The 21,860-nt window shown below is 45.1% G+C and overlaps 1 protein-coding gene across 1 annotated transcript in view; it reads left to right on the forward strand.

Annotated features, from left to right (window-relative positions):
* cecr2 (CECR2 histone acetyl-lysine reader) overlaps window positions 1-16,227 on the forward strand; it is a gene marked incomplete at its 5' end in the record, with an annotated part of 58,674 nt that extends 42,447 nt beyond the window's left edge. Inside the window, 12 exons of the mRNA XM_080002001.1 lie at window positions 705-794; window positions 1,054-1,204; window positions 6,113-6,242; window positions 6,361-6,398; window positions 7,631-7,722; window positions 7,859-7,985; window positions 10,863-11,236; window positions 12,035-12,178; window positions 12,359-13,163; window positions 13,778-15,704; window positions 15,788-15,849; window positions 15,986-16,227. Of these exons, the coding sequence (XP_079858127.1) occupies window positions 705-794; window positions 1,054-1,204; window positions 6,113-6,242; window positions 6,361-6,398; window positions 7,631-7,722; window positions 7,859-7,985; window positions 10,863-11,236; window positions 12,035-12,178; window positions 12,359-13,163; window positions 13,778-15,704; window positions 15,788-15,839 (3,930 nt within the window). The 3' untranslated portion in view covers window positions 15,840-15,849; window positions 15,986-16,227. The remainder of the gene's footprint in view (window positions 1-704; window positions 795-1,053; window positions 1,205-6,112; window positions 6,243-6,360; window positions 6,399-7,630; window positions 7,723-7,858; window positions 7,986-10,862; window positions 11,237-12,034; window positions 12,179-12,358; window positions 13,164-13,777; window positions 15,705-15,787; window positions 15,850-15,985) is intronic.
* Between the last annotated feature and the right edge of the window lie 5,633 nt (window positions 16,228-21,860).

Here is a 21,860-nt window from a genome sequence, read left to right on the forward strand (position 1 = left end):
AGATGGCACTGGGAGATGGGAGATGGGGGCGGCAGGGAGAGGTCACTGTAGCTCACCTGGCACGTCTCCATGTGACAGGCCATAAGCGTCTTCCTGTCGCTCCCATCTCTCCTCGCTCCTTCTCCCGCTCCCGCCCTCCGAGGCGCCGAGTCGTAGTCATGTAGCCGGGCCGAGGCCCCCGACACCTCCCTACCGATGCTGCCGGCAGCTCCCAGCTCTTAATAGTTCTGTTCCCACTGATGGACTCTGACAGGAGCTGCGGAGGCCAGTCCCTGATATAGAAGAGCATTAGGGGGATCTGGGTGGAACCCTTGGGTGGCTGCCATCCCTTCCTTTCACCAGGGGAACAAAAATAAAAATGTTTTTTTCACACCAGAAGAACTAAACATGGAAGTCATTTCTATACGAGTGACGTCTCTTGGGTCTCTTGGTTGGAGAACGGGGGGGATGGTGGAGGAGCGTCTGTAACCTCTCAATCTTCAGCGGTAGGAGGGCACACTACCGCTGTGTGTGTGTGTGTGTGTGTGTGTGTGTGTGTGTGTGTGTGTGTGTGTGTGTGTGTGTGTGTGTGTGTGTGTGTGTGTGTGTGTGTGTGTGTGTGTGTGTGTGTGTCTGTGTGTCTGTGTGTCTGTGTCTGTGCGTCCATCCATGCCGTTCCGAGCAGTGAAGGCTGAACCTTTGCATTTGTTGACGTTAATCCGCAGGAGAAGGAGCAGAGGCAGAAGCTGCTGGAGCCCAACCCGGTCCGTGCCTCGCACCGCCTCTCAGAGAAACGCATGACCAAGGAGGAAGAGGTGTGTGTGTGTGTGTGTGTGTGTGTGTGTGTGTGTGTGTGTGTGTGTGTGTGTGTGTGTGTGTGTGTGTGTGTGTGTGTGTGTGTGTGTGTGTGTGTGAGAATTATATTTGGCATTGAAAAAGGTAAAGAAACTGAGAGAGGCTGTCTCAACACCCGTGCAGGCCTTCCACCCCTTCCCATGACCACTCGGTATTGGAACTACGATAAGGGAGAGGGGTCATTTGATCTGTTATTATTCCAAATGCTTTTACGCCCAGGACACTCTGATGGCCATCGCCGAGGTGGAAAAGAGGAAGGACGAAGACCTGGATCGGCAGGTCTTTCTGGCCGAGCAGCGGCGCGAGGAGGAGAGGCTGCTGCAGGAAGAACGACAGAGGGAGGAGTATGAGAGGGTCAAGGCGGTGGAAGGTGAGGATGCTGTTGCAGTCAGCATAGAGTCGATCGTAATCTCCATACATCTATACACCTCCGTACAATAGGCTGATGTGAATTTTGATGTCCTAAAGATAAGTTGAACTGTAGGACGGTGCTCAAAGTCCAAAGGAGCGGGCCCACAAATGTTTCACCTTCCAGCTCTCCTCGTGCTCCTTCGTTCTAAATCGCGAGGTCAGAGTGGTCGAATTTTAAGGGCGTCCCGAGGAGTCGGCCGTAGAGTGCATGATCGCTGTGTCGTGATTTATGTACGGAACATGTAGGCTGCGAGGGGGGGAATGTCAGGGGCATAAATAACAGCATTTCTTCTTTTCTCCTTCCTCTGATCGTCTGCCAGGGTACAGTATAATGAAATGCTGATTGTGCTTCAGTGGAGGAGCCTCATTAATGTATCATAGATGAACAGCAGGATCTGGTGGATCGCAGCCCACAAAGATTGTTAATCCACGTTTAAGGGGGCATTCTGCCTTTCATGTTAAAATATAAAGCAGATTTATAGTATATTGATATATAGTGTGTGTGTGTGTGTGTGTGTGTGTGTTTATGTGTGTGTATATATATATATATATATATATATATATATATACACACACTGTGTATATATTGACACCGATCAGCCAAAAAGTTAAAACCACCTCAGATCGGACCCTAACCCCATCCACACCACAAATGTCATTCATCAGACCAAGCCACCTTCTTCTATTGCTCCATGGTCCAGTTCTGATGTGCCCATTGCAGGTACTTTCGGAGGTGGATGGGGGTCAACATTGGCACTCTGACTATGCAGAGTGCCAATGGCGCAGCCCCACACGCAGAAAGTTGCAATACGCTGTGTGTTCTGACACCTTTCCATTATAGCAGCATCAACTTTTCAGCAATTTGTGCTACAGTAGCTCTTCTGTAGGATCAGACCAGATGGGCTAGACTTCACTGCCCAGATGCATCAATGACCCCTGGGTGCCCATGACCCTGTCGCCGGTTCACCGGTTGTCCTCCCTTGGACCACTTTTGGTATGTACTAACCACTGTATACCTGGAACCCCTCACAAAACCTGCCGTTTTGGAGATGCTCTGACCCAGTCGCCCTTGTCAAAGTCGCTCAGATCCGAACACCCATTTGTCCTGCTTCCAACACATCAACTTCAAGAACTTACTGTGCGACACTGCATGTTTTCACCGGTTTCTCAGACAGAGGGAGAACAACGCCATGCTGTCATCGCTCGCTCTCTCAATGATACTGTATTGTAGTTAAATGTATTATTATTACTACTGTATTATTCTATTTTCGATGTTTTCGGTAAAATATATACTAAGATAAGCATTTAACTAATTGAAGCTAGATGTGAACTGTACGTACATACAAATATGACTTGCAGACAGAATTACAAATGTGTAATTGTGTGTGTGTGTGTGTGTGTGTGTGTGTGTGTGTGTGTGTGTGTGTGTGTGTGTGTGTTCACTAGTGCCCACATTTATCAATGTAGCGATTGTGTTTGGAAATCAATGGCATCGTAGAAGACATTTTTGATTCACAAAATTAAGCCAAGGCAACTTTATTTACGTAACACATTTCATACCTAGGGAAGACTCAATATGCTTCGCATAAAATAAATAAAAATAAAACATGTCATACAATAATATTAGAAAACATTTAAAATAATGTCTAAAAAGACCTTTGAGTAAAATAATAAAGATAAGAAAAGTGCAATGTAGTTACATTTGAATAAAGCAGAAAGCAAGCTTTAGTCTTTAAAAGTAAGAGTCTCAAATCTTCAGCTTTTTATTACACTTATTTGTTGCATAGTAGCTAAATCTTGCTTTTCCATGTTTAGTTTTGACTCTGGGAACCATTAACAGACTGGTCCCAGATGATATTAGTAGTCTAGAGGGTTAATATAGCGAAAGTGTTTCAGTGATATAGTTTGGCCCTAAACCATTTAGTGATTTAAAGTTGAGCAGCAGTGTTTTGAAATCAATTCTCTGACATACAGGGAGCCATTGTAGGGGTTTAAGAATTAGTGTGATGTGTTCAAATGTTTTTGGTCTTTGTTAGAACTCTAGCGGCAGCATTCTGAACAAGCTGGAGCTGCCTAAGAGCTTTTTTAGGAAGACCTGCAAAGAGACCATTACAATAATCTAACCTACTGGTAGTGAAGGCACGCACAAGTCTTGTTTGGACATGAGTCCTCTTAGTCTCGCTATATTTTTAAGGTGATAATAGGCCGGTTTTGTTCCTGACTTGATGTGGCTGTTGAAATTTCAATCTGAATCCGTAATAACACCAAGATTTCTGGCTTGGTTTTCGGTTTTCAAGCTAACTGCCAGCCTTTCTTTTTTGGCACCGAAAACAATTATCTCTGTTTTGTCCTTATTTAATTACATGCAATGATTATGTGTTTATCGCCCAAGTATGCCATTACTCCCTCTGATCACCGTTGGAAATCCCGGCAATGGTGCGTGGAAAGTACCAGGGGATTCGGGGGGACCGTCTTTAGAAAAAAAGTTACTGTATTCCCAAACCAAATACTCGACGCTGGCCTAAATTTTGTTGACTGCAAATTCCATTTGTTTCACACCACATACATAGGTCAGAGAGAGAGCGGTGTGACATGCGGCTGTGCTTTCTCTTTTATAATACAACTGGATAACCCGCCTTAACTGCCTACCTAGGAATGGCAACTCAAATCCAAATAACTATGAATCATTCAATAAGCAATCGTATAGCATTATTTATTTATTTAACTATTTTTAACAACATTGTATATTAAGTATTACAATTAAGAGATGAGAAAGTATAATGAATTGACAACTGTTTATTAAGTGTCGGGCAACATGTGCCACATATTCCACTCTTAAGCAGGAGGGCAAAGCTTTGGATTTAGCCCCGTTCACACCTGGCATTAACATGCGTCTTTGGTGATGATCATAAGTGGACAGCTCTCATGCCAGGTGTAAACACACCCAACGCGTCCTCAATGCAGTTTGAGAGCCCATCGCTCAGAGCACATTGGGAGGTGGTCTGAGCGGCATAGGGACCATTTTGTGTAGCGCTGGAAATGCAAATGTGTCCTGGGCCACATTGAAGGGCCGCCTATTCAACTGACGTCATCCACATGAGCAGAAGTATGTACTCGTCGCACGCCAACGGCTTCATATTAAAGCCTCCCTGTTACAGAAGTGCACGATTTGTTAGTTCCAAGTAAAGTATTGAAAACCTGTGTGACGCGTCTCGGGACACACTGTTTTTTGTTTCGTTCATTCCATTACGCAGTGATCGGGACAGTCCCTTAACTAAGTTGTGTTTTCTTTCACAAAAATTGGTTCATACAAGTAGTAAACTAACGGAAATAAATAGATCTAAAATAAAAACACTTTGTTTATATTTGTTTTGGCCAGAGATACTGCCATTACACAGTGAATGGGACAGTCCCTTAATTCAGTTGTTTGAAAAAAATATATATGTTTCATACAAGTAGGAAACAACCATAAATAAATACATCTGTCTACACCACTGTCTAGTCTTCTTTGAGTTCTGTTCATGTTATATATTATTATTAGTGTAATATTCAGAATGTTATATCTATTATAAAATTCAATGTTATAATACCACAACATGTGCGCAGGATGTCTCCTTCCCTCGCAGCCCCCCGCCCCTCCATCCCACACTTCAGTTCATTCATTCATTCATTAAGATATTGTGTGTAATTCTGAACAGATTTCTGGCATTTAAATGTCTGTGTAATCCGCAACGTCAGATTGTTAATTCCTTGTGTCAATTATGTTTTCATCACCAGTCAATCAAGGGTTACGATTTGAAATGTAAGTGTCGGGTTTTCATTGCCTACAGCACCACACCTGCTTCTCGAAAGATTTTTTTCATTCAAACAACCCGGAATTAGTTTACTTATAAACAGCCAACTTACTCCAAATTTTTTTTGTGTGTGTGTGTGTGTGTGTGTGTGTGTGTGTGTAAAATTTCGGTTTTAAACCGCTCTTGGTGTTGTGGGCCCATAAATGCAGCCAATGGGACGGGCTCCTGCAGGGCTCAGACAGAAACTGCACAGGCTCGGGTGGGGTTCATTTTTTTGGGGCCCGATCAAGCTCTCATGTGGAGAGAGAGAGACGCTGTGTAACTCTACTATGATTTTAGTATAAATAGTAAAAACGAAATAGAAAAGGAATATTTGGCGGCCAATATTGATATTTTGGCGGACTGCCACAAATAAATCAATTTATGGGAAACACTGCCGTGCGTAACGGGGAAGAAAAATTGTCTTGTGTGTTTTGCGTCAACTGATCAGCTCTTCTGATTGGCCTTTATACCGATCACACTATTGAGAACGAATATCGGCCGATCAAGATCGGTGGCCGGTCAATCGGAGCACCCTTAACATTCGATCAAGGACTCGCAGACCAAACCCTTTACGGACAGTGTGGACACAATACCTTGTGCTAAACTATGAGCCACCAGTAACCTCAAAGAAAGACCAGATGAAAGAACGATGGCAAGCTGCAACATTTATGGTGTGGTTTAAGCAGCCACACCTGTCTTGGGTCAAGGGAATTGGGCCCGTGATCAGTGTAGCTGTAGGCCTGTTGTTGTTGACGCATGCGTTGAATAGTCATTTCTCCTGGCGGGCAAAAAATACACTGTTACTGGTAAAACCAAAAATGAGTATGAGTAATAGCAAAAAAAGGTTTCCGGATTTTAATATTTTTAAAGACTTAAACGTTCGCCCCATTAGACTGCATTCGAGGCACAGTGAGAATCTGCAGCTTTTGAGTGTTTCCCAATCACGCAGCCTTCAGGGACGTTATGAATGATGGCAAAGGGCTTGAACCCTATCCTTGAAGTAATACCATCCTTTTCACCATTTGTTTCAGAGCGTGCCAAGAGAAGGAAGTTGCGAGAGGAGAAGGCGTGGCTGCTTTCTCAGGGAAAAGACCTGCCCCCGGAGCTCCTGAACCTAGAGCCGCACTCGCCCATTCGCAGGTCACGCAAAACCAAGGAATTGTAAGGAGCTCCATCCACTCTTCTTTAGCAAACCCTCCTGCTTAGTTAACTTTCCTTCCACCCCGAAAGTGCTCCCATGCAAACTGCTGATATGTGTCCTTTATGTTTTAACTTTCAGTTATGAAATCGACGACGACTACACCGCTTTGTACAAAGGTGAGAATTCAGATTATCAGAATCAGAGAAAAAAATTAATTGAATAAAAAGTAAAAAAAACTATATATATAGTCAAATCTCTTTCTGTTTTATATTATATTATATATAGACATATATTTTATATAAATATATATATTATTTTTATTGTTATTATTATTTTTTTCATTTTATTTGCTGGTGAAAGTTGCAGGTGTACCTATGGAGTGTGATATGAAATATAAACACAATAATCATTGATTAGTTATCATCTTTGACTGTCTTCCATGCTATGTTCAAGGAAGGAAGAAACTAAACTCTTCAGTTGCTCCGCTCGTCACCGCAGCTTTGCACGCTGCTCACAAGTGGCCGGGAAATTCCAGTAAACACAAGGGGGATTTATTTTGTGTGTGTCTGATAACTATTAATAAGTTCTCGGGCTGTACCCAACTCAGAATCTTTGTCCGTCAAATCAGATTCGGCTGTTCAATGTGAATATTCGACTGTTGGGCGCGGGGGGGCATAGATCGCTCGTGTCCCGTTCCTCCAAATAAAACAACTAAAGTTGTTTATAAAAATATTTATCATTCCCCTTATTGATTATTCCTCATTGAAATTTTACCCCTGTGCATTTTTCCAAGCTTCTGTCTGTTTTATCTTATTATTATAATGTGCACTGACTGACAAAAACAAAACAAAAAACAAAAAAAAACGCAATCCCACGGGGATATGTTGCTTTTTCACCGGGGTAAGAAAAAATTCATACCGTCACAGCCCCTTGTATTGCGTATATTATGCATTGGTTATATTGTTATATTTTTCTGAAACTCATACTGGCTGCATCGTCTCATTGTTTCACCGTTTCTTAGATTTCATTTTCGATTCTGTGATAATCATTCTATTCTATTTTATCTATCATTAGATTTGTTCTAGAACTGGGCATCTATTCACTACACGTTGACTCACATGGTTGTGTATGTGGCAATAAATTGTGATTTGATTTGATAGTCAAATATATAAAAATATACAAATGCGTTTCTATGCACAGGATAGGTTATCGGTTTGGATATAAATTATTATAATAAATGCTTCTATGTATTTACTAAGTTGTTAGTTGTTACATTATTATCGTGTAACGGTTTTTACAATGTTCATAAATTGGTAAAAATATGTCTTGGTTTTTTTTTTTTTTTTTTTTTATATATCTGTTTTATTTTTCTTTCCCGTTTCAATCCACTCTGCTCGGCTCGCCACAGTGCTGGAGGCCCTCAAAGCGCATAAAGACTCCTGGCCCTTCATGGAGCCCGTGGATGACTCCTACGCCCCCAATTACCACGAGGTCATCCGGGTACGAACGCCCGGAAAACGGAACGGGTCTACTCACGAGTTTCATCCGATGTATAGTTTCCGTAAAAAAAATTGTTGTTTTTCAATTAGCCGTCGTTTAATATGATCGATGGCTTTTTCACTCGCTTTTCCTCCAGACTCCCATGGACCTGTCAACCATCGAGAGGAAGCTGAACGACGGTGATTACATCGCCAAGGAGGAGTTTGTGGCCGACCTGAAGCTCATGTTCGAGAACTGCGTGGAGTACAACGGAGAAGACAGCGGTAGGCCGACGGCGACGCCGCTTTTTTTTTTGTTTGTCTTTTGTTCACGCTGAAACAAGTAAAAAAAACATTTTTAGACTGAGGTAGTTGGCCTTGACTGGCAGAAATCAAAATAAACTCCACTAGAAACTAGAGGAGGCGTGTGTGTGTGTGTGTGTGTGTGTGTGTGTGTGTGTGTGTGTGTGTGTGTGTGTGTGTGTGTGTGTGTGTGTGTGTGTGTGTGTGTGTGTGTGTGTGTGTGTGTTGTAGCCAGGGCGGCGTTGACAGTGATTAATGGGGAGTGATTGAGCTGTGCCGCGGTGCTGGGGGGGGATGCCAGAGAGGCATTCCAGCCCCTAAGCCCCTCTGTCTGGAGCCATCCATCTGACTGAATGCTCTCCCCGGGGGAAAGAGGAGGGGGAGGAATGGGTTGCAGGGGGTCAAGCGATGCCCTTTGACCTGGTCAACCTGACAACGTGTGTGTGTGTGTGTGTGTGTGTGTGTGATGCAGATCGATCACTTGTATGTTGAGGCTAACTGTGTGTGTGTGTGTGTGTGTTTTACGTGGTGGCATCTGAATGGGAGGTTAATTGCTGTGGCCAAAATGACTAAAAATGCTCAAAATACAATCACAATACTCTGGAATAGTTTTGGATTTACAAATACTAAGACACGGAGTGGTACAATGCAAACCTTATAAGGTTGGTTATAAAAAATGAAATAAAAAATAAACTGCGTGGCTGTCTTCTTCATGGTACTCCTCACAGTTCTCGAAGATGAGCTTCACGTCAGCCAAAAAATATTACTATTATTACTATTATCATTATTAAGGATCCAGCATGAAGTGCGGGAATCCTATTGTTTGTGTGGATTTTCTGTTATTATTATTATTATTATTATTATTATTAATAATATTCTCCACTAAAAGTGCCGCCAAACTTAGAAGATCGACACGTGTCGAAACTAGGAAACGCAAAAAACGAGATTCATCTGCTAGACGGTGGTGCTATAGCGACCACTTTTACGTTATGTTGAGTAACTTCTGAACCGCTGTCGTTGCATGAATGGATTATGGGTAATGCCGAGTCTATGACGCATAGCGCCACCCATTTGGGTCATGATAGATCTTTTACTACCTATTTTACATTTACACCTGGCATTAAAGTGTGTCTTGGGTTATCCGATCACAAGAAGACAGGTGGGAAACCCACCCAAGACACATTGAGGACTAAATTAAAAACACACTTTGTTTTTATGTTTCTTGTATAGAGACACGGGGAACGGGGACGTGCAGTGGACCAGTGCTCGCTCCCTCTCCACTGTCCCAATCAAAAGCGAAACGGAACAGTCCCTTAACTCGGTTGGAAAAAAAAAAGAAATTGGTTTCATACAAGTAGGAAACAAACAAAAATAAATACAACTGGAATAACAACACAGGAAAACCGGTGCGGTGTGTACAGTGCAACACTGTCTCGAGGAGAAAAACTCCACTCCAATGCTATGTTCACGTTTATAATTTTCTATATGAGTAAGAAAATCAGGACACTAAATAAATCTGTTCGGCCCGAACCCTGCCCTGCTTATAGAACACACGGCACGCAATTTTCAGTCTATATTGTTCTGATTTTGCCAACGCGGCAAGGTCTTTGCAAACGGAAATGATGTACGTCTTTACTTGCATAAAGAGTGGGGAAGTGAGATCCGATCACACTCGGTTACTTGAGACACATGTGGAGACGCATTCTAATGCCAGATGTACTCAGAGCTGTCTAGTTGTGATTGGATCACACAGGACACATGTTAATGCCAGATGTAAACAGGGCCTATAATCTGCCATAACTCATCAGAGAGTTGTGCTATCATCATCCAATTTGGTAGATATGTGCAGGATATGACTCTGAGGTACTGTTCAAAAATCTGGCGTAGTTGGTCAGTAGGTGGTGCTATGGCAATTGTATAACTTTCAATGGTGATATATCATTCATATCATTACACGGCAATTTTGTCTTTAATTGATCCCATTATTGCTGTTGGTGCATTTGCTGAATCTATACTGGACCCCTGCATTGCTACCCGCAGCTATATTTATTATTATTATTATTATTATTATTATTATTATATAAATTGTCTGCAAAGAAAACAGTAAAAGATGCAATGAAAACTGTCAGATACATGTTCCAGTATCTTGTGTAAGTAATGTGGCGTACTAAAGTCTTACTGATCAGAAAGGGAAAGACGGGCATATGGCATCCTGTAGCATTTCACTCTGCTGAAGACATTGCCCCAATAAAACTTCAAAACGAGGAGAGATTGTAGTTGACCCTTGTTACAAGACGCCGAGTCGCAGGTATTTCTCTCAAACCGCTCCTCGATAGTACCATGTTAAAATGGTAGTGAGCTTAATGTGTGGAAAAATCGAAACTTATTATTATATTTCCATTGTAAAATTAGGTCATACCATGAGGATTATTATTTTTTTTTAATGTTTTTATGTTATTGTGAATCCAGTTATGAGAATCTGTGAACTGTCAATAGTTTTGCTTTGCTAGACTGCTGGAAGATACTGTTTAATGTGTTTAATTAATTGTTATTAAATTGTATAAATTAAGTATATAAAAGTTATAAATTAATTTAAATTCTACCTTTATTTTACCGGGCTAGTCTTATTGAGATTGCTGGCTAAGAAAGCGGCGACTGCACAATATTACTGAATACATAAAAACACAACACATAAAAGGGAGGGTTATACAACATAAAACAACGTTTATACCTTAAAATCATTTAAAATTGAAATGAAACCAGTTACCAACAACAGTTTACACCTAAGAGTCCCAGACGGCGAGTCATTTGGAACATCGCTTTTGAATTTACACACGCCTGTTGTCTCTCTCACCACAGAGTACACCGTCATGGCGGAGTCCCTGGAGAGGTGTTTCAGCCGCGCGCTTCTCAAACACTTCCCCTCGGAGGATGGCGACACCGATGAGGAGTTCCACATCAGCAGAGAGGACAAGGAGCGCAAGGACAGGAAGCGCAGCCGTGGCGGCAGACAGGCTGGGCCCGAGAGCCTTATTAGGGCGGCGGAGCAGGTGCAGCGCAAGCGGAGCTCCCAGGGCGGTGGCAAGGGCAGTGGCACGCCCAAGGAGCGGGAGGACGGCAAAGATGGCCGCCCGCCGCCTCCGCCACACTGGCCCGGTGGACCCCCTCATCCCCACGGCCAGCAGCACATGCCCGGGGGTGACATGAGGGGCATGTTCCCTCCAGGACTACAGGTAACCAGGCCCAGGTCTAGATTTAAGTAATTTCCCCCTGGGATTATTAAAGTATTTCTGATTCTGAAATGCAGGGTTCTTACCAGGTTTTTGAGGTGCTCTTATACCTTGAAAATAGCCCCCTTTTGTGATGGAGTGCTTGAAAGGTCCTTGAAAGGCCTTCCTGGATTTGTTTCAAATCGTACTGTAACGTAATAACAAAAAATACTCAAATCGCTTTTGCAACATAGATGATGCCAGGGAAATATAAATTGAATCCAGCATGGTTGGAAATAGTTACTTCTAAAAGTAGGTGATAATGAGATTGGAAATAGACATATAAATATAAAATATATACTAATAAAAAAAGTAGACCATCAGACTTAAGATTATATTGAATAACTAAAGATAAATGAGTAAAGATCACATTGAGAATTGATTATATTTGTTTTTGCGTGAAGTCCTTTAAAATATAAAGAATAGTGCTTTAAGTACTTGAAAGTCCTTGAATTTAATTTTGCAATGCCAGAATTAACCCTGTAAATGTGACATCATTTTATTTAATTTTTTTTTTTTTTTTTATTTTATTTTGATGAATTGATTTTAACATGGATATAGGGATGAGGGAACCCACTGTTTTAATCAGGAGCTTGACTACGATACAGTATATAATGTGATTGTGTTCAATTTGGTCATATAACAAAATAATAAGATTAAGCTGGACAAACTGGATTTCTCGTAGTGCTTTACTCGTCTTATTCCAAGTCATTTTCTTTGATGATCCCTCGCATATATAAATACTTTAATATTTTTTTCCAGCTGCATCGACCTCCTCATGGTCCCCCTATGTATGCCCAGGGAATGGCCATGGACCCCCGCTTTGCCTACCCCGGGCAGGGGGCTCACATACCCAGGCGTGGAGACCCCAGTCTCAGCCGGATGTCTCCCAACTTCAGCATGCAGGTATACACACAACACTGCTATATTTAAATTTGACAGAATATACATGCGTATCCTTCTGCTTTTGAAGACGTCTATAACACTACTTATTTGTTTTGGTGTATGTCTGTCTACACATTGAAGCTGTGTTTTAAAAGAAATCCATTTTGACAGCTGAATTGATGAGAATCTCTCTCCTTGCAGCATCACATGGCCGATGGGCACAATGTGGCCCCAAGATACCCGATGGGTCCCGACCCTCGTCAGCTACAGCCTCAACACCAACAACATCATCCGTACATGGGTCCCACGCACTGTCCCTCTCTTGGTCCTCGCCCCGTGGCCCTCCAGCCCGGACCACCCTCTGAAGCAAGCATGTACCCGTCACGCCACCGCCCAGAAGAGCACACCATGCACCCATTAGCGAACAGATACCCAGGCCCTGAGGGGCCGCCCCAGCACAGCTACCCAGGCTACGGGCCCCCCGGTATGGCCGTGCACAACATGTGGCCTGGTATGAACCACCAGGGCCAGGAGAGACCCATGCAGGATCCTAACATGGCCAACCCACACCATTACAATCAGGGTGGCGTTCCACCTCCGATGGGACAGAAGCCCTGGCCAGAGCCGGCGCCAGGTTTCCCCCATTCCACTCCCAACGGCCAGTATCGCATGCATGCGGCGGTGGGCTCTCTGGGCCCTCTGTCCTCCCACTCCACACCCCACCCAGACCCCTCTGGCAGGCCGCGTCTCGCCTCCATGCTCGAGAGCCCCGAGATGCTAGCCCTGCAGCAGCTGTCCGCCTCCTCCAGACCCCCCGCCGGCGGCCCTCGCCAGCACATGGGTAACTTTGAGCCGCCAAAGCCGGGGCCCCCTTTAAGAATTGGCAGCACCCCAGCTTACCCCTCTCCGCAGCCCCCTCCTCCCCCCGAAGTTCAGCTGCTGCGCTCTGCCAGAGACAATGGAGCAGACAGCGAGCCGACCCAGCAGACAGACACACAGCCCAAAGGTAGCCCTGACCTTCTCCCCAGCTGCTTGTGTTACTCCAATAAGAAACAACATTTCTATATATGTGTATTTATTTTTTAACCAAAGAGGACGAAGATCTAGTGCAGAAATTGTTTTTTTGTTAATCAATGTAGCCTTAATCCCACTTGCCCCGTCCTCTGCTATCCTCTGCCCCTCGCAATTTGATTTTAATTATTTTTCACAGTAAGTGGCAAATTGAATATTCATTAGCCCCAAGTGTCTTGCTGATGCCTGGAGGGCGGAGCAGCGATGACATGCTATCAGTGAAGTCCTTGTGTTCAGATCACTCACGCAGAATATTAAGAACAGGACTTTTGATGGTCATGATGTATCGTGGGGAAAACTTTGAAGTTGTTCAATTTGTAAGTTTTCAATTAATATCATTGTAGCCCTGTGAGAAAGAATGTGCTAATAGATGCTTCGTTGCTTTATTACTTGTCACCCACTTAGTTTAAATCTATAAATCTTTCTTACCTCCTCTTTAAATAAACATGCTTCATTTTATTGAATCAGTGATCCAGCCCTTTCTAGTCCCTCAGGATGCAAAATGCATAACTACAAATCCTAATTTCCACAATTCTCTTATGTTGACAGGCACGGCAACCAAACAGATCAAAATGGCTGCCAAAACCAAAGCTTCGGCCCACATCAACTCCATTCCATCCAGCCGAGAGTGCCCGTCCATCCTCGGCCCGACAGAGCTCCCCAGTGGGCCGTCGGAGGGAATGCAAAGGCCTCTGTCCTCTAACTGGGGCAAATCACAGGAGCGTCTGTCTGGACCTGGCCCCCTGCAGAGCTCGTCGGCGGGCCCAGACCCAGTGTCAGACAGTCGGCGACAACCTAACGGCCACGGCCCCCCCCAAACCAGTCATCCAAACACTGTTTTTCCACAGTACGGCAGCAGTAGCAACAACCCTGCGGGTCCTGCTACGCCCACTGCCCCTGAGCACCTACAGAAGAGCCCTCAGCAGAACAGCCCCTCAAATGTGCAAAGTGCACTGCAGAACGGACATCAACACAGTAACTATGGCGAACGCCAGCACGACTCCCAAAAACAGCCAGCACAGAAGCAACAGCAACAAAACATGGGTAAGCAGCAGAATTCACAAACCCCAGTCCCTCTTGCGGACCCCTCACAGTGTGGTCCTCTCCAGCCTAACCCCATGCACAGGTCTCCACAAGGGGCCCCGCAAGGTTCCCAGCCTGGCCCCCCTCAGCCAGCCCCGCTCACTTCTTTGCCCCCCAGCCACCCCTCTCCCCACCTCCCCCCCCAACCCAGTCCAGCGGAGCATGGAGATCAGCGACCCAGCGAGCCAACGGGCAGACCGGACTCGGTCAGCAGCTCCGTCTCCCTGCAGAACAACATGAAACTCGGACCCCCCAGTGGGGCATATAAGCAGCAGTCCTACAGCCCCAAGCCCCCGCAGACCCAGCCGGTGGATAGTACCCAGGGAGGACAAGGTCCCAGAGGGGCGGCGTATGGCCACAACCCAGCTATGCCGCCCCTCTCCCAAGCTCAGGAAAATGGATCTGTGGGCCAGTACAGCCTGGGGGAGCCCCCGCGTCCATACTACAGCCAACAGAACATGGGCAGGCCGATGCCTCCGTCTGCTCACCACCCGTACCCCAACCAGGCCCTCAATCCCAACCACAATTCTACGCACTACCCCACCTACCACCAGCAGGGAGGGGCTACCTACCCCTTCCACATGGCGGGCCAGCAGCAATTGCAGGCCCACCCCAGCATGTACCCTCCCCAGTATCAGCAGCAACACTACTTCCCTCAGCCCCAAGCCCTGGCTCACGCCCAGGCCTCGAGCAGGGGGGGTTTTCCCTCAGAGGACTGGCATCGCTCTCAGTACCAGCCTCAACACTCGGCGCCCCCCTGCTCCTACGTAGCATTAGCCAGCACCAGTGCCAACGGGCGGCTGAAGGAGAGCAGCCTGTCGCCCCTGGGCTCCGAGGCCTCCGGTGCTCGGCTGGTGTCGCCCCTGCCCGAAGCGCGGCCTCGCCCCGCCGGCCAAGGAGAGGAACGGGGCAGCAATAGCGGCAGCCCGGCCAAGCAAGCGCGGGTAGAGGAGGGTCCCGACAGGCCCGAAAGCCCCAAGGAGATCCTGGATCTGGACAGCCACAACGCCGCCACCCGCCACCGTAGCAACCAGCCGCCTCGGCAGCAGCATGCGCTCGCCTCTGCCGCGCACATTGCATCCAGCTTCATGTACGACCCTCGCGCCGTGCACCCGGGGATGCAGCAGGGCGGGGTCCCTCCTCCCCACTTGATGTCTCGGGGCGGCAGTGGCGGCGCTCCTTACCCAGGCCAGCCGTACCCGAGTCCCGGGCACTACGCAGCCCAGAGACCCCACCCGCACCTGATGGAGGCCCTGCAGAGGCCCCAGCAGCTGCCCTACTCTGCGGGACAAACACGCATGGCCATGTACAGACACCCCCAGGCTGGAGGACGCTTTCAGGGCATGATGATCCAGCAGAGAGGCCTTGCACCAGAACACTTCTTACACCCCGGGTAACTTTGTCTTTTTTATGCCACGAAACCTTTGTCTCTGGTGCTTTAGTAGCAAGTTGTCTAAACATCTGACTGTCTCACAGGCAGCAGATGATGGCAGCTCCTGGAGGCCCCGGCAGCAAGCAGGGAGTGTGACGAGTGCCAGGTGAGTTCTCGTAAAGGGAGTGTCCATGTAAATCTGAAGGCTCTCTCTGCCCAGCACCAACCAAATACTGCTCATCCACTTTTTTTGGTCAATAATGTTTTGGAGCCCATCTGAAGAGTTGTTTCTTTCCTTTTAGGCCGAGGACTTGCAAGAATCAGCCTCGGTTTAGGACTCTGTTGTTGAGCCTTGATCTGCACTGTGAATTGGGACAAAAATGGGAGTCTTCCGCCTGTTCCGCGGTCTTTCCTCTGGATTCCCTGTGAAGACTCCAGGGAGAAACGGCAACTCTTTCCACTCGTCTCCTCACTGCCGCGTCGGGGGGAATTAAAAGCGATACATTGAAACGCTGGATAAAATAAATATCTTTTCTCTCCATGACCGCTGGACTTTCTGCTTTGTCGGCTCTGATACGAGATTGGGATTTTGGGACCGGCGGCGTTTCTAGGGACTTGAACCCAAGTTTTCCACTTTTACTGCGAAACCTACTGTACGGAGCTGCCCGCCCGCGACCGCACCGGTGTAGAGTAACACTGGACCGCCGTCTCCGAATAACTGTCTTAACTCTACTTTTTATGTTCAAAGCATCATTTTCTTTTCTTTTTCTTCTCTGTTTTTTTTCTTTTTTTTTTGGGGAATCTCAGGTGTAGAAAAAGGAGGTACAACAAGACTGCCGGGCTGATTCTATCGACTCTCACACCCGCTGCAGTCGACTTGTTCTTCTTATTGAATGTACGTATGCGCGTGTGAATGGGAACGACGACAGAAAAATGCGCCGCGATAGAGTAGGATATGGATCACCTCGGCAAAACAAGCACACAAGGCGTCACCGTGCATGCTTGAACGCCGCCTTCACTGTTTGACAATGTTGTTGACGAGCAGGAAGAGACGAGGAAGAAACAAACAAAAAAAAAGACCCTCTGCTATGCAGTAGGGACACATCCGAGCGAGCCGACACATCCAGCCTTGGAACCTTTTGAACTGCGGATCTCTGAAGATATCTTCTCACACAACGCTTGGAGATGAACCTCTGATTCAGAGGGGCGGTCCTTGAAGGAGTTCTCATAATGGATAAGATGCACATAAAAGAGCCAACCAATCCGTCCAGTTTGTGAATGTGATCTTGGTCAGCAAAACAAAAAAAAGGTCACTTTTTCTCAAGATGTCGCTCCGTCTGAAATGCTCTTCCCACTTCATAATAATAATACATTTAAAAAAAAGTATCATAGCGATTCCTCCAAGTGCTTTCTCTCCCCCAGTATAACTTACGATATAAACGGATCCTCAGGGCTTACTGGTTCTAAATACATTTACGGGTATTTTTATTCAATATTTGTTCGGAACGACACAATGGGGGGGAAAAATGGGGATTTGGATTTATCTGGGAAAAAAAAAATGTATAATCCACCTGCCTCACACAAAGTGATAATAACATATACATTTGTCAACATCTACTCGTCTAGTCATTTTTGTTGTTTCTTTATTTTTGTTTAGGGAGAGACATAAATTTTCTCTCCGCTGGTTGTTGATTTGCGCAAATCGGAAGGAAAATCTGCGTTCCCGTTCTGTTCTAAATTTTCTGTGGGGGGGCTTCCGCCCGCCACTTTGATGTTAAATCCCACGTAGACGTTCTTTCTCTGACCACTATCATGTCGGAGCCGTGCCCTTTTTTTCCCCGAGCGCAGCGTAGCGATGGCGACCGCGACAAATTGAATCTACCTCATTTAGCTGTTATGCGGCGACCACTGAATCCCTTCACATCCATATTCATGCTTTCAGAATCCATAATAAAACACACACACACACACAATGACAATTATCCGTTTTCCGTGCAAATTTGGTGCACCACCGACCACTCGGCTTGCTTTATGGGATAAAACCGTACTCCGACATAACTCTCTATCGCCTACTTTCCACATGGTAGGGGTGCCACCAACGATATCATTATATCCAACGTGATCAGATAAGGGGCTCATGGGCTTTTTTGTTTTTTTTTGCACAGGTGGTTGAAACCCGGATGGCCTGTCGGCAGTGTTCCTGTGGTTGTACAGCATAGAGTAACAGTAAAAAGTAAAAAGGGCAACATAGTTAATTTTGTCGCCCACTGTTATAGACACCTAAAGGGGTGGTACAAGGGACCACATTAAGGAGGAATGGTGGGACAATAGGAATACACTAGAAAGCTGTCAGACAATTGAATAGAGATATCACAACACGTGTACAGGGAGGTTTTTGCTGGTGTCTTCGATCTAGAAAAAGTTATTCATTATTGTTGTTATTATTATTATTATTATTATTATTATTATTTAGCGGGTCGACTAGGTGAGGCCTTCTCTGAGGTAGCGTGTTCACTTCTGTCCTGCCCCACCTATAAAGGGCAGGGATGTTGATTTCCCGGGGTCTTTTGAGGTTGTGACGCTGTTTTTTTGTTTTGTTTCTTGTAAACTGTACATATGTTTGTTTGTCGTTTCGTTGCGTGGACTTTTTGCAGCTGAACACTGGAAGTCCAGTCCGCTCCCACGCCTCTCGCCACCTCTTTACTTTTAAACTCTGCTGTCATCTCTGCACTAGTGAGAACCATCTAGACGTCGACGAAATGTGAATCATATTTATTTGCCCGTTTTTTTTGTTGTTGGGTTTTTTTGTTTTTTTTAATTAATTTTTGTACATTTTCGGAACTTGTTTTAAATATAAATGTGATGTCTCGTTGAGTTGCTTTTTGTCGTTTTGTTTTTTTATTTTTAAGCCGTTTACATTTTACCTCAGTAGCATGATGGCATTTGAAAAAGACCCTACGTGTGTTTTTGTTTCGATGTGACGTTTACAAGTTCTTGATCTGACTACATAGATTATTTTGGAAATGGGCTGAAGTATTTTCTATACTGTACATTTCTTAGAAATAAATAACTTTTCCTGCATAAGAGGATTTTATATTGTCATTTGGTGCATTCTAGCCAGTCAATAGTGTCATTAACGGACGTTAATTTTTATTATTTCAAAATAATGGTGTCTGCAGTTAAATCAAATACCTTTTTCAGATTTAATCTTTTTTTTTTTTTTTTTTTTTTACAAAATTGAATTCTGATTTCTGGACAAATAATTTATCTTATTCAGTAGTATTGCAGGTAAATACAATATGTTTTGTACAGGACAGAGATAAGCATTAGGTTTAAAAATAAGTACATGATTCTATGAACTGTTACATTGAAAGTTTCCTTCAGGAAAGAGAGCAAGGTAACTAGGCACTGCTATAAATGGAAACAGTACTTCCGACAGATTTTCTGGGATTTCTCTCGACAGAGAAGTATAAAGTGTGTGAGAGCGGGAGAGACCTCAAATTCCAATTGACTATATTCAAACTTTTTAACATCGTCCTCAGCTCCGGGATCTTCCCCAATATTTGGAACCAAGGACTGATAACACCACCACACAGAAGCGGAGACAAATATGACTGATAACTACCGTGGCATCTATGTCAACAGCAACCTCGGGGAAAGTCCTCTGTATGATCACGAACCAGAGACTGCTACAACTCCTGACTGGAAAAAATGTCCTGAGCAAATCCCAAATTGGCTTCTTACCAAATAATCGCACAACAGATCATATATTCTCCCTCAGCACCCTAATTGACAACCAATTGAACAAAAATAAGAGCAAAATATTCTCCTGCTTTGTTGACCTAAAAAAAGCTTTTGATTCTATCCGGCACGAGGGTCTGCTGAATAAACCTTTAGAAAGTGGTGTCGGAGGGAAAAAGCTACTATATAAACTCCCATGTACACAAAGAAGTGCACCGTCAAGATCGGCAAAGCCGGAGGTTAGACAAGGATGAAGCTTGAGCCTAACCCTGTTCAATATCTACAATGAACGGGTGAGGGCACGAGTGGTCTGCAGCGCCTGGCATCAGCCTAGCAGACACACAAGTCAAATGCCTACTGTTTGCAGACGACCTGGTCCGGTCCCCGACCAAAGAAGGGCTACAACGGCAGCTTGATGTTTTGCACCAAATCTCTCAGACCTGGGCTCTGACAGTCAATCTCACCAAGACAAAAATCATGATATTCCAAAAAAGGGCCAGCGTCCAAAACCACAGACTTCAATTCTGTCTAGATACTGTCGCTCTCGAACATACAAAAAACGATATCTACCTGGGCCTGAACATCATCTCCACAGGTCATTTCAACAAAGCAGCGAGAGAAGGGCTTCCTACCCCATCAAAAGAAACATCGAATTGGACATCCCAACCCAAAATCTGGCTAAAAATATTGGACTTCTGTAATAGAACCCATTTCCCTATACAAATGCGAGGTCTGGGGTCCACTCGCCAAACCAAGACTTTACAAAATGGGACAAACACCAAATTGAGACGCCGCATGCAGAATTCTGCAAATCCATTCTACGAGTCCCAACGGAAAACCCCAAACAATGCATGCAGAGCAGAATTAGGACGATACCCATTAATTATAAAAATTCAAAAGAGATCATTTCAATTTCCTTGTCACCGAAAAGAAAGTGACCCTGACACGCTCCATAACAAACCCCTCACCTATAGAGAGACTGTAGGGAGGAGCCCCCTCAGCCAGCTGCTTCTTGGACTCTGTTCACAAACACAAACAGAGCCCCCAGTCAGAAACCCCCATTAGACTAAAACAATTTATAAGAAAACAAAACTATTTCACACATTGGAAAGAATCAGAAAAAAACCAGAGCAAATGGGAATGCTAGTTTGCCCTAAACAGGGAATACTTAGCGGCAGGTTTCCTGATCACTGCAGGTGATCCAAAATTAAGGAAATCCTTGACGATGTACAGGCTCATTGAAGACAGCCTGGTCGTGGAGAGAGGCCGCCACAGGCAGACCTGGCAACCCAGAGAGGGAAGACTGCACCCATTGCACACAGCAGGAGGTGGAAACCAAGCTGCGCTTGCTCACCTCCTGCCAACTATACCAAGACATCAGAGACACATGCTACCCACGGATTACAAGCACCCAAAAGGACTTCAAAAACATGCCCAATAGCAAAAAACGCCCTTATCTTCTGGGTAGGTGGTCCATGTGGCACGGTGGCGCAGTGCATTGCACTGCTGCCTCACAGCAAGAAGGTCCTGGGTCGCTGTTGGCACCGTGCTCCGGCGGGTTATCTCCCAAATAGGAGCCTTTCTGTGTGGAGTTTGCATGTTCTCCCCGTGCTCACATGGGGTTTCCTCCACCTCACGTCAGTAAGGACCCCCCTCAAAAACGTGCACCCATCATCGTCTGACCAGCGATGGACACTTATCACCTGGTCCCCGGGCGCGTCCACGTATGCTGCCCACTGCTCCTGGCTGTGCCCCTGGAGGAAGGACAAGCCAGGATGGGTCAAAAGCAGAGGATCCATTTCACCGGCCACCATCAAAGCGTGTGCATGTGTTGTAGTGTGGTGTGTTGCGTGACGAATAAAGACTGTTTCTTCTTTTCTTTCTTCTAAAATACAGGACCGTGCAAACACAGCAGCGAGATTTGTGAGCTGCTGTGACCGGAAAAGGGCGTCCGACGGAATACAAGCAGCATGAAGACTGCCCAGCACGTGTGACATCTGTACATAGACACACTTACTGCCCATTCACACACAACACATATTTTTGATACCACAGCAATAATTTGCAGCGTTCGCATTTGATGACGTTGCTTATATTTACCGTGTACTTTTTATTTAACTGCAACTGTACATTTCTGTCTTCTGTGTTGAGTTATTTCTTACCCACTATTCTTGCATGTTTGCACATTAACATTTGTTTTCCTTGTGCTGTTGTTTCATTTGACACTTGCCTCGGCAAGGTAAACGACTCTTCCCCATGCCTATAAAGCCCCTTTGAATGAGAGAGAGAGAGAGACCATTTCAGGACTTCTATAGCTTCATATTAAAAAAAAAAAAAAAAAAAAAAAAAGTAGGACATTGAGTACTTCTCAAGTAATGAACTTTGCAGTGTTTATTGTGACTTTCCGCGTTATTTCATTCATAATCTCTAATTGTT

Source organism: Zeus faber, assembly GCF_960531495.2.
Source record: "Zeus faber genome assembly, chromosome: 6".
Classification (NCBI taxonomy): domain Eukaryota; kingdom Metazoa; phylum Chordata; class Actinopteri; order Zeiformes; family Zeidae; genus Zeus; species Zeus faber.